We start from the raw sequence: 12,362 nt of genomic DNA, 5'->3' as shown, positions 1-12,362 counted from the left end.
CCTAACCACTACTGGACTAGACCTAACCACTACTGGACCAGACCTAACCACTACTGGACTAGACCAAACCACTACTGGACTAGACCTAACCACTACTGGACTAGACCTAACCACTACTGGACTAGACCTAACCACTACTGGACCAGACCTAACCACTACTGGACCAGACCTAACCACTACTGGACCAGACCTAACCACTACTGGACCAGACCTAACCACTACTGGACTAGACCTAACCACTACTGGACTAGACCTAACCACTACTGGACTAGACCTAACCACTACTGGACCAGACCTAACCACTACTGGACTAGACCTAACCACTACTGGACTAGACCTAAACACTACTGGACTAGACCTAACCACTACTGGACTAGACCTAACCACTACTGGACTAGACCTAACCACTACTGGACTAGACCTAACCACTACTGGACCAGACCTAACCACTACTGGACCAGACCTAACCACTACTGGACCAGACCTAACCACTACTGGACTAGACCTAACCACTACTGGACTAGACCTAACCACTACTGGACTAGACCTAACCACTACTGGACTAGACCTAACCACTACTGGACTAGACCTAACCATTCAGAGCTGCTCTTTAAACTCTGACTTTATCATGAGGACAAGCATAGCTTTCTGTTCCCTATCAGGATATTAAAGATCAGCTAATGTCTTGCTGTATTAGAATGATGTCTTTGAGTCTGGGCTTTGTGACTGACCATGTTGTCTCTGTAGGGTCCAGTGAAGACCAGACTATTCCCATGCTGGTGACCGCTCTAAAGGGACTGAAGGTGCTGGATGTGGCCTGTGGCAGTGGAGACGCACAGACCCTGGCTGTCACGGAGAACGGTGAGAGGAGAGACAGACAGGGGACTGAGACACTAGGATCAATTTACTATGGAACACTGGGGACTGAGACACTAGGATCAATTTACTATGGAACACTGGGGACTGAGACACTAGGATCAATTTACTATGGAACACTGGGGACTGAGACACTAGGATCAATTTACTATGGAACACTGGGGACTGAGACACTAGGATCAATTTACTATGGAACACTGGGGACTGAGACACTAGGATCATTTACTATGGAACACTGGGGACTGAGACACTAGGATCAATTTACTATGGAACACTGGGGACTGAGACACTAGGATCAATTTACTATGGAACACTGGGGACTGAGACACTAGGATCAATTTACTATGGAACACTGGGGACTGAGACACTAGGATCATTTACTATGGAACACTGGGGACTGAGACACTAGGATCAATTTACTATGGAACACTGGGGACTGAGACACTAGGATCATTTTACTATGGAACACTGGGGACTGAGACACTAGGATCATTTACTATGGAACACTGGGGACTGACACACTAGGATCAATTTACTATGGAACACTGGGGACTGACACACTAGGATCAATTTACTATGGAACACTGGGGACTGAGACACTAGGATCATTTACTATGGAACACTGGGGACTGAGACACTAGGATCAATTTACTATGGAACACTGGGGACTGAGACACTAGGATCATTTACTATGGAACACTGGGGACTGAGACACTAGGATCAATTTACTATGGAACACTGGGGACTGACACACTAGGATCAATTTACTATGGAACACTGGGGACTGAGACACTAGGATCATTTTACTATGGAACACTGGGGACTGAGACACTAGGATCATTTACTATGGAACACTGGGGACTGAGACACTAGGATCATTTTACTATGGAACACTGGGGACTGAGACACTAGGATCATTTTACTATGGAACACTGGGGACTGAGACACTAGGATCATTTTACTATGGAACACTGGGGACTGAGACACTAGGATCATTTTACTATGGAACACTGGGGACTGAGACACTAGGATCAATTTACTATGGAACACTGGGGACTGAGACACTAGGATCATTTACTATGGAACACTGGGGACTGAGACACTAGGATCAATTTACTATGGAACACTGGGGACTGAGACACTAGGATCAATTTACTATGGAACACTGGGGACTGAGACACTAGGATCAATTTACTATGGAACACTGGGGACTGAGACACTAGGATCAATTTACTATGGAACACTGGGGACTGAGACACTAGGATCAATTTACTATGGAACACTGGGGACTGAGACACTAGGATCAATTTACTATGGAACACTGGGGACTGAGACACTAGGATCAATTACTATGGAACACTGGGGACTGAGACACTAGGATCAATTTACTATGGAACACTGGGGACTGAGACACTAGGATCAATTTACTATGGAACACTGGGGACTGAGACACTAGGATCAATGTACTATGGAACACTGGGGACTGAGACACTAGGATCATTTTACTATGGAACACTGGGGACTGAGACACTAGGATCATTTACTATGGAACACTGGGGACTGAGACACTAGGATCATTTTACTATGGAACACTGGGGACTGAGACACTAGGATCATTTTACTATGGAACACTGGGGACTGAGACACTAGGATCATTTTACTATGGAACACTGGGGACTGAGACACTAGGATCATTTTACTATGGAACACTGGGGACTGAGACACTAGGATCAATTTACTATGGAACACTGGGGACTGAGACACTAGGATCATTTACTATGGAACACTGGGGACTGAGACACTAGGATCAATTTACTATGGAACACTGGGGACTGAGACACTAGGATCAATTTACTATGGAACACTGGGGACTGAGACACTAGGATCAATTTACTATGGAACACTGGGGACTGAGACACTAGGATCAATTTACTATGGAACACTGGGGACTGAGACACTAGGATCAATTTACTATGGAACACTGGGGACTGAGACACTAGGATCAATTTACTATGGAACACTGGGGACTGAGACACTAGGATCAATTACTATGGAACACTGGGGACTGAGACACTAGGATCAATTTACTATGGAACACTGGGGACTGAGACACTAGGATCAATTTACTATGGAACACTGGGGACTGAGACACTAGGATCAATGTACTATGGAACACTGGGGACTGAGACACTAGGATCAATTTACTATGGAACACTGGGGACTGAGACACTAGGATCAATTTACTATGGAACACTGGGGACTGAGACACTAGGATCATTTTACTATGGAACACTGGGGACTGAGACACTAGGATCAATTTACTACGCAATATTTTCTGGGCCTTATCCTTCACTTCACTCATATGTTAATTCATGTGTAACACTTTTTGATTGAAAGTTGTAAGACCGAGTATTTGCCCCTGTAGTAGACAGAGTATTTCCTCACAACGTGAAGGTGTCAAACTTTTTCCATATTTTACCCCATTGTAATGTTCGCTCCTTTCCTCTCTCCCTTCAGGTCAGGTGTGGTCGTGGGGGGATGGGGACTATGGGAAGCTGGGTCGTGGAGGCAGCGACGGCTGTAAGACCCCAAAGCTGGTGGAGAAGCTTCAGGACCTGGATATAGTGAAGGTGTGCTGTGGGAGTCAGTTCTCTGTAGCACAGACCAAGGATGGTCAGGTGTACACCTGGGGGAAGGGAGACAACCAGCGCCTCGGCCACGGCACCGAGGAACATGTCCGTTACCCCAAACTGCTGGACAGTCTACAAGGTCAGTAGCCTTTCGGCTCAGTAAACCATAGGTTTACAACATGCTGTTGTTTACTGAATTCCATTGGGGAGGATTCCTAGTTGGAGGTTCCCCATTCCATCCTAATTCCAGAATTCTCCAACCAGGTGTTTACGGAATGTTGAACAGTATGACTGATGAGTTCTCAACTTGAAATATTGTTAGTTATCGGGTATCGTATTGGACGTTTGAGTGCCATAGTCTAGTTTCTACACCAGAAGTTAATGATGATTCATGACTCCAGAGAAGGTGTTTCCACTGCTCCAGTCCAATGGCAGCGAGCTTTACACCACTCCAGCCGACGCTTGGCATTGCGCATGGTGATCTTAGGCTTGTGTGCGGCTGCTAGGCCATGGAAACCCATTTCATGAAGCTCTCGACAAAAAGTTATTGTTCTGACGTTGCTTCCAGGGGCATTTTGGAACTCGGTAGTGAGTGTTGCAGCCGAGGACAGACGATTTTTACGCTCTACGTGCTTCAGCACTCTGTGGTCCCGTTGTGTGGCCTACCACTCGGCGGTCCCGTTGCGTGGCCTACCACTCGGCGGTCCCGTTGCGTGGCCTACCACTCGGCGGTCCCGTTGCGTGGCCTACCACTCGGCGGTCCCGTTGCGTGGCCTACCACTCGGCGGTCCCGTTCGGTGAGGTTGTGTGGCCTACCACTTTGCGACTGAGCTGTTGTTGGTCCGAGACGTTTCCACTTTACATTAACAGCACGGTTGACCTGGGCAGCTCTTGCAGGGCAGAAAGTTTACCAACTGACTTGTTGGAAAGATGGCATCCTATGACGGTGCCACGTTGAAAGTCACTGAGCTCTTTAGTAATGCCATTCTACTGCCAATGTTTTTCCTATGGAGATTGCTTGGCTGTGTGCTTGAATTCATGCACCTGTCAGTAATGGGTGTGGCTGAAATGTCCGAATCCACTCATTTGAAAGCGTGACTACATACTTTTGGGTGTATATAGTGTATGCAATAAAAAATGTAATTTGAGTTTGTCTAAATTTTCAGACGGCTCTCATGTCAGCATTAGACTGGACACTTTGACATGACAGGCTAGTTATTTATGTACATTGGCATACACTTGTGTTGTTCTATATAGAGTAAGCTAGTGTTTTTCTGGATTTCTGTAAAACCTGGGAACTTCCATCCCACTGTCCCGTTTTAAAGGAGTCGTGGACTCTTATTGCCCCTGTCTCTTTGTCCTCTACCTCTAGGGAAGAAAGTGGTGGACATCGCGGTCGGCTCCACTCACTGTCTGGCGCTGACTGATGAAGGAGAGGTCCACAGCTGGGGCAGCAACGACAAGCTACAGCACTTTGATACCTTGTTCTCCAACAAGAAGCAGCCCAAGGCTCTGCCAGGCCTCAACTCCAAACACATAGTGGGCATCTCCTGTGGGCCAGGACAGGTGAGACAGTTCAGATGTCTTTCACCAGGGGAATAACCTTCGCTGGGATGGCCAACATTGATGGGGGATGGGGCCGCGCGTTGATGGGGGGGGATGGTGCCGCGCGTTGATGGGGGGGGGGGATGGGGCCGCGCGTTGATGGGGCCACAAAACATCTGAAACTATCATAAGGGACCGGTGGGTCGTGTGTCTGAGGGGTCTGCTACCCGCATCCATACCCACACATGCAGTCATGCCAAAAGTATCCCCCTGTCAAAAAAACCTAAAGGGAGAGTATGTAATCTGAATGAAGGGAGAGTATGTAATCTGAATGAAGGGAGAGTATGTAATCTGAATGAAGGGAGAGTATGTAATCTGAATGAAGGGAGAGTATGTAATCTGAATGAAGGGAGAGCATGTAATCTGAATGAAGGGAGAGCATGTAATCTGAATGAAGGGAGAGTATGTAATCTGAATGAAGGGAGAGTATGTAATCTGAATGAAGCGAGAGTATGTAATCTGAATGAAGCGAGAGTATGTAATCTGAATGAAGGGAGAGTATGTAATCTGAATGAAGGGAGAGCATGTAATCTGAATGAAGGGAGAGCATGTAATCTGAATGAAGGGAGAGTATGTAATCTGAATGAAGGGAGAGCATGTAATCTGAATGAAGCGAGAGTATGTAATCTGAATGAAGCGAGAGTATGTAATCTGAATGAAGCGAGAGTATGTAATCTGAATGAAGCGAGAGTATGTAATCTGAATGAAGCGAGAGTATGTAATCTGAATGAAGCAAGAGTATGTAATCTGAATGAAGGGAGAGTATGTAATCTGAATGAAGGTAGAGCATGTAATCTGAATGAAGGGAGAGTATGTAATCTGAATGAAGGGAGAGCATGTAATCTGAATGAAGCGAGAGTATGTAATCTGAATGAAGCGAGAGTATGTAATCTGAATGAAGCGAGAGTATGTAATCTGAATGAAGCGAGAGTATGTAATCTGAATGAAGGGAGAGTATGTAATCTGAATGAAGGGAGAGTATGTAATCTGAATGAAGGGAGAGCATGTAATCTGAATGAAGGGAGAGTATGTAATCTGAATGAAGGGAGAGTATGTAATCTGAATGAAGGGAGAGTATGTAATCTGAATGAAGGGAGAGTATGTAATCTGAATGAAGGGAGAGCATGTAATCTGAATGAAGGGAGAGTATGTAATCTGAATGAAGGGAGAGCATGTAATCTGAATGAAGGGAGAGTATGTAATCTGAATGAAGGGAGAGTATGTAATCTGAATGAAGGGAGAGTATGTAATCTGAATGAAGGGAGAGTATGTAATCTGAATGAAGGGAGAGCATGTAATCTGACTAAAGGGAGAGGTTGTCATCTGAATGAAGGGAGAGGTTGTAATCTGAATGAAGGGAGAGCATGTAATCTGAATGAAGGGAGAGCATGTAATCTGACTAAAGGGAGAGGTTGTCATCTGAATGAAGGGAGAGGTTGTAATCTGAATGAAGGGAGAGGTTGTCATCTGAATGAAGGGAGAGGTTGTCATCTGAATGAAGGGAGAGGTTGTAATCTGACTAAAGGGAGAGGTTGTCATCTGACTAAAGGGAGAGGTTGTAATCTGACTAAAGGGAGAGGTTGTAATCTGACTAAAGGGAGAGGTTGTCATCTGAATGAAGGGAGAGGTTGTCATCTGAATGAAGGGAGAGGTTGTCATCTGACTAAAGGGAGAGGTTGTAACCTGACTAAAGGGAAAAAGGCCATTCTTGAACATGGTGAGACATTCTTACTAATTTACTAGAGAACCAGTTTGGAGTTATGCATAACTTTAGTATGACTGAAGCCTTTAGTGAGAATTATAATGCTTTTAATATTTAATAATTTCTGCTCTCAGAATTTATATTCATTATATAAATGGGCCCTTTTTATTCTTTATTTTCATATAACTGTAACAGGTCGCTAGTTGCAAGCAAGGCCATAAGAAAATAGGTTAAACTGGGATATGACTAAAGAGATTATTCAACAAATAGACAGGTATTTTTCGATAGCAAGATCTTATCTATTTTTTGACAAGTTCTATTATCATCTATTTGTAGTGAGATACTCTTTATTCATATCCTGAAAGAAAGAAATGATGTCCACATTCCCATCAGACCATTTTATTGGTTAACTCCACGGTAATGTAGAAGTAGCATTTTCAGTGATCCAATATGTAATATAGAACACAGATCATCATTTGGTTGTAATCCAGAGAGGTGAGAATATGTTTCTCGATCCTCTGAGGCTGTGGAGGGATGCAAGTTGTGATTTAAAAAGAAACAACACAAACTGTCATATGAACTTGTTGATTTAATTTAATTTACCCACATCAGATATATAGGCTATAGGCTAACATCAACACAAATAATAAAATACAAGTTTGTTGAGTGAACACAAGTATGAATGATAAGTAAAGTACACATGAGAGGGGAACAGTCTTGGCAGAAGTAGGGTATGGGTGATTTTAAAAAAAACATCTCAGTCCTGGCGTGTGGGGTGGAGATCTCGGCCCTGGCGTGTGGGGTGGAGATCTCGGCCCTGGCGTGTGGGGTGGAGATCTCGGCCCTGGCGTGTGGGGTGGAGATCTCGGCCCTGGCGTGTGGGGTGGAGATCTCGGCCCTGGCGTGTGGGGTGGGGTAGATATGGTAGGTGTCTCAGAGCATGGCAGGAACCCATAGAGGACAGCAGGTGGGTTCAGGTCTGGAGAAGGGATACGGTAGGTGTCTCAGAGCATGGCAGGAACCCATAGAGGACAGCAGGTGGGTTCAGGTCTGGAGAAGGGATACGGTAGGTGTCTCAGAGCATGGCAGGGACCCATAGAGGACAGCAGGTGGGTTCAGGTCTGGAGAAGGGATACGGTAGGTGTCTCAGAGCATGGCAGGGACCCATAGAGGACAGCAGGTGGGTTCAGGTCTGGAGAAGGGATACGGTAGGTGTCTCAGAGCATGGCAGGGACCCATAGAGGACAGCAGGTGGGTTCAGGTCTGGAGAAGGGATACGGTAGGTGTCTCAGAGCATGGCAGGGACCCATAGAGGACAGCAGGTGGGTTCAGGTCTGGAGAAGGGATACGGTAGGTGTCTCAGAGCATGGCAGGGACCCATAGAGGACAGCAGGTGGGTTCAGGTCTGGAGAAGGGATACGGTAGGTGTCTCAGAGCATGGCAGGGACCCATAGAGGACAGCAGGTGGGTTCAGGTCTGGGGAAGGGATACGGTAGGTGTCTCAGAGCATGGCAGGGACCCATAGAGGACAGCAGGTGGGTTCAGGTCTGGGGAAGGGATACGGTAGGTGTCTCAGAGCATGGCAGGGACCCATAGAGGACAGCAGGTGGGTTCAGGTCTGGGGAAGGGATACGGTAGGTGTCTCAGAGCATGGCAGGGACCCATAGAGGACAGCAGGTGGGTTCAGGTCTGGAGAAGGGATACGGTAGGTGTCTCAGAGCATGGCAGGGACCCATAGAGGACAGCAGGTGGGTTCAGGTCTGGGGAAGGGATACGGTAGGTGTCTCAGAGCATGGCAGGGACCCATAGAGGACAGCAGGTGGGTTCAGGTCTGGAGAAGGGATACGGTAGGTGTCTCAGAGCATGGCAGGGACCCATAGAGGACAGCAGGTGGGTTCAGGTCTGGAGAAGGGATACGGTAGGTGTCTCAGAGCATGGCAGGGACCCATAGAGGACAGCAGGTGGGTTCAGGTCTGGAGAAGGGATACGGTAGGTGTCTCAGAGCATGGCAGGGACCCATAGAGGACAGCAGGTGGGTTCAGGTCTGGAGAAGGGATACGGTAGGTGTCTCAGAGCATGGCAGGGACCCATAGAGGACAGCAGGTGGGTTCAGGTCTGGAGAAGGGATACGGTAGGTGTCTCAGAGCATGGCAGGAACACATAGAGGACAGCAGGTGGGTTCAGGTCTGGAGAAGGGATACGGTAGGTGTCTCAGAGCATGGCAGGGACCCATAGAGGACAGCAGGTGGGTTCAGGTCTGGAGAAGGGATACGGTAGGCGTCTCAGAGCATGGCAGGGACCCATAGATTCTGAAGAACAGAGTTAAAGAGAAGAAGGGGTAGTAAAGGATACAGAAGGAAAACACAGATGACAGGGAGATCTGCTCAGGTCTACACATGTGTATTGGGTGTTGGGGCCAGGGTTGATTTGGGATCCAGGGATAAGCTCTTTCTTTATTTGTCTTCGATTCCTCACGTCCTCCTGGTCTGTGGGGCAGCGCGTGGTCCTCCTGGTCTGTGGGGCCCTCCTGGTCTGTGGGGCAGCGTGTGGCCCTCCTGGTCTGTGGGGCAGCGTGTGGTCCTCCTGGTCTGTGGGGCAGCGCGTGGTTCTCCTGGTCTGTGGGGCAGCGTGTGGTCCTCCTGGTCTGTGGGGCAGCGCGTGGTTCTCCTGGTCTGTGGGGCAGCGTGTGGCCCTCCTGGTCTGTGGGGCAGCGTGTGGCCCTCCTGGTCTGTGGGGCAGCGTGTGGTCCTCCTGGTCTGTGGGGCAGCGCGTGGCCCTCCTGGTCTGTGGGGCCCTCCTGGTCTGTGGGGCAGCGCGTGGTTCTCCTGGTCTGTGGGGCAGCGCGTGGCCCTCCTGGTCTGTGGGGCAGCGCGTGGTTCTCCTGGTCTGTGGGGCAGCGCGTGGTCCTCCTGGTCTGTGGGGCAGCGCGTGGTTCTCCTGGTCTGTGGGGCAGCGCGTGGTCCTCCTGGTCTGTGGGGCAGCGCGTGGTCCTCCTGGTCTGTGGGGCCCTCCTGGTCTGTGGGGCAGCGCGTGGTCCTCCTGGTCTGTGGGGCAGCGCGTGGCCCTCCTGGTCTGTGGGGCAGCGCGTGGTTCTCCTGGTCTGTGGGGCAGCGTGTGGTCCTCCTGGTCTGTGGGGCAGCGCGTTGTTCTCCTGGTCTGTGGGGCAGCGTGTGGTCCTCCTGGTCTGTGGGGCAGCGCGTGGTTCTCCTGGTCTGTGGGGCAGCGTGTGGTCCTCCTGGTCTGTGGGGCAGCGCGTGGTCCTCCTGGTCTGTGGGGCAGCGTGTGGCCCTCCTGGTCTGTGGGGCAGCGTGTGGTTCTCCTGGTCTGTGGGGCCCTCCTGGTCTGTGGGGCAGCGTGTGGCCCTCCTGGTCTGTGGGGCAGCGCGTGGTTCTCCTGGTCTGTGGGGCCCTCCTGGTCTGTGGGGCAGCGCGTGGTTCTCCTGGTCTGTGGGGCAGCGTGTGGCCCTCCTGGTCTGTGGGGCAGCGTGTGGTCCTCCTGGTCTGTGGGGCAGCGCGTGGTCCTCCTGGTCTGTGGGGCCCTCCTGGTCTGTGGGGCAGCGTGTGGTCCTCCTGGTCTGTGGGGCAGCGTGTGGTCCTCCTGGTCTGTGGGGCAGCGCGTGGTCCTCCTGGTCTGTGGGGCAGCGTGTGGTTCTCCTGGTCTGTGGGGCAGCGCGTGGTTCTCCTGGTCTGTGGGGTTCTCCTGGTCTGTGGGGCAGCGCGTGGCCCTCCTGGTCTGTGGGGCAGCGCGTGGTTCTCCTGGTCTGTGGGGCAGCGCGTGGTTCTCCTGGTCTGTGGGGCAGCGCGTGGTCCTCCTGGTCTGTGGGGCAGCGCGTGGTTCTCCTGGTCTGTGGGGCAGCGCGTGGTCCTCCTGGTCTGTGGGGCCCTCCTGGTCTGTGTGGCAGCGCGTGGTCCTCCTGGTCTGTGGGGCAGCGCGTGGTTCTCCTGGTCTGTGGGGCAGCGCGTTGTTCTCCTGGTCTGTGGGGCAGCGTGTGGTCCTCCTGGTCTGTGGGGCAGCGCGTGGTTCTCCTGGTCTGTGGGGCAGCGTGTGGTCCTCCTGGTCTGTGGGGCAGCGCGTGGTCCTCCTGGTCTGTGGGGCAGCGTGTGGCCCTCCTGGTCTGTGGGGCAGCGTGTGGTTCTCCTGGTCTGTGGGGCCCTCCTGGTCTGTGGGGCAGCGTGTGGCCCTCCTGGTCTGTGGGGCAGCGCGTGGTTCTCCTGGTCTGTGGGGCCCTCCTGGTCTGTGGGGCAGCGCGTGGTTCTCCTGGTCTGTGGGGCAGCGTGTGGCCCTCCTGGTCTGTGGGGCAGCGTGTGGTCCTCCTGGTCTGTGGGGCAGCGCGTGGTCCTCCTGGTCTGTGGGGCCCTCCTGGTCTGTGGGGCAGCGTGTGGTCCTCCTGGTCTGTGGGGCAGCGTGTGGTCCTCCTGGTCTGTGGGGCAGCGCGTGGTCCTCCTGGTCTGTGGGGCAGCGTGTGGTTCTCCTGGTCTGTGGGGCAGCGCGTGGTTCTCCTGGTCTGTGGGGTTCTCCTGGTCTGTGGGGCAGCGCGTGGCCCTCCTGGTCTGTGGGGCAGCGCGTGGTTCTCCTGGTCTGTGGGGCAGCGCGTGGTCCTCCTGGTCTGTGGGGCAGCGCGTGGTTCTCCTGGTCTGTGGGGCAGCGCGTGGTCCTCCTGGTCTGTGGGGCCCTCCTGGTCTGTGTGGCAGCGCGTGGTCCTCCTGGTCTGTGGGGCAGCGCGTGGTTCTCCTGGTCTGTGGGGCAGCGCGTGGTCCTCCTGGTCTGTGGGGCAGCGCGTGGTTCTCCTGGTCTGTGGGGCAGCGCGTGGTTCTCCTGGTCTGTGGGGCAGCGTGTGGTCCTCCTGGTCTGTGGGGCAGCGCGTGGTTCTCCTGGTCTGTGGGGCAGCGTGTGGCCCTCCTGGTCTGTGGGGCAGCGTGTGGCCCTCCTGGTCTGTGGGGCAGCGTGTGGTCCTCCTGGTCTGTGGGGCAGCGCGTGGCCCTCCTGGTCTGTGGGGCCCTCCTGGTCTGTGGGGCAGCGCGTGGTTCTCCTGGTCTGTGGGGCAGCGCGTGGCCCTCCTGGTCTGTGGGGCAGCGCGTGGTTCTCCTGGTCTGTGGGGCAGCGCGTGGTTCTCCTGGTCTGTGGGGCAGCGCGTGGTTCTCCTGGTCTGTGGGGCAGCGCGTGGTTCTCCTGGTCTGTGGGGCAGCGCGTGGTTCTCCTGGTCTGTGGGGCAGCGCGTGGTTCTCCTGGTCTGTGGGGCAGCGCGTGGTTCTCCTGGTCTGTGGGGCAGCGCGTGGTTCTCCTGGTCTGTGGGGCAGCGCGTGGCCCTCCTGGTCTGTGGGGCAGCGCGTGGTTCTCCTGGTCTGTGGGGCAGCGCGTGGTCCTCCTGGTCTGTGGGGCCCTCCTGGTCTGTGGGGCAGCGTGTGGCCCTCCTGGTCTGTGGGGCAGCGCGTGGTTCTCCTGGTCTGTGGGGCAGCGCGTGGTTCTCCTGGTCTGTGGGGCCCTCCTGGTCTGTGGGGCAGCGCGTGGTCCTCCTGGTCTGTGGGGCCCTCCTGGTCTGTGGGGCAGCG

General features: G+C 52.4%; 1 protein-coding gene and 1 long non-coding RNA gene across 2 annotated transcripts in view; both read left to right on the top strand.

The window, feature by feature from the left end:
- herc2 (HECT and RLD domain containing E3 ubiquitin protein ligase 2) overlaps positions 1 to 12,362 on the top strand; it is a 284,448-nt gene that overhangs the window by 43,873 nt on the left and 228,213 nt on the right. The window contains exons 14-16 of the mRNA XM_064936237.1: positions 748 to 861; positions 3,394 to 3,645; positions 4,879 to 5,072. Of these exons, the coding sequence (XP_064792309.1) occupies positions 748 to 861; positions 3,394 to 3,645; positions 4,879 to 5,072 (560 nt within the window). The remainder of the gene's footprint in view (positions 1 to 747; positions 862 to 3,393; positions 3,646 to 4,878; positions 5,073 to 12,362) is intronic.
- On the top strand, positions 8,442 to 9,345 carry LOC135513320 (uncharacterized). The gene is made up of 3 exons (XR_010451515.1): positions 8,442 to 8,571; positions 8,643 to 8,948; positions 9,020 to 9,345. It is a non-coding gene; the product is annotated as an uncharacterized LOC135513320 (long non-coding RNA).

Source organism: Oncorhynchus masou, chromosome 24 (genome assembly GCF_036934945.1).
Source record: "Oncorhynchus masou masou isolate Uvic2021 chromosome 24, UVic_Omas_1.1, whole genome shotgun sequence".
Classification (NCBI taxonomy): Eukaryota; Metazoa; Chordata; class Actinopteri; order Salmoniformes; family Salmonidae; genus Oncorhynchus; species Oncorhynchus masou.
This window is presented reverse-complemented; position numbering and strand designations above follow the sequence as displayed.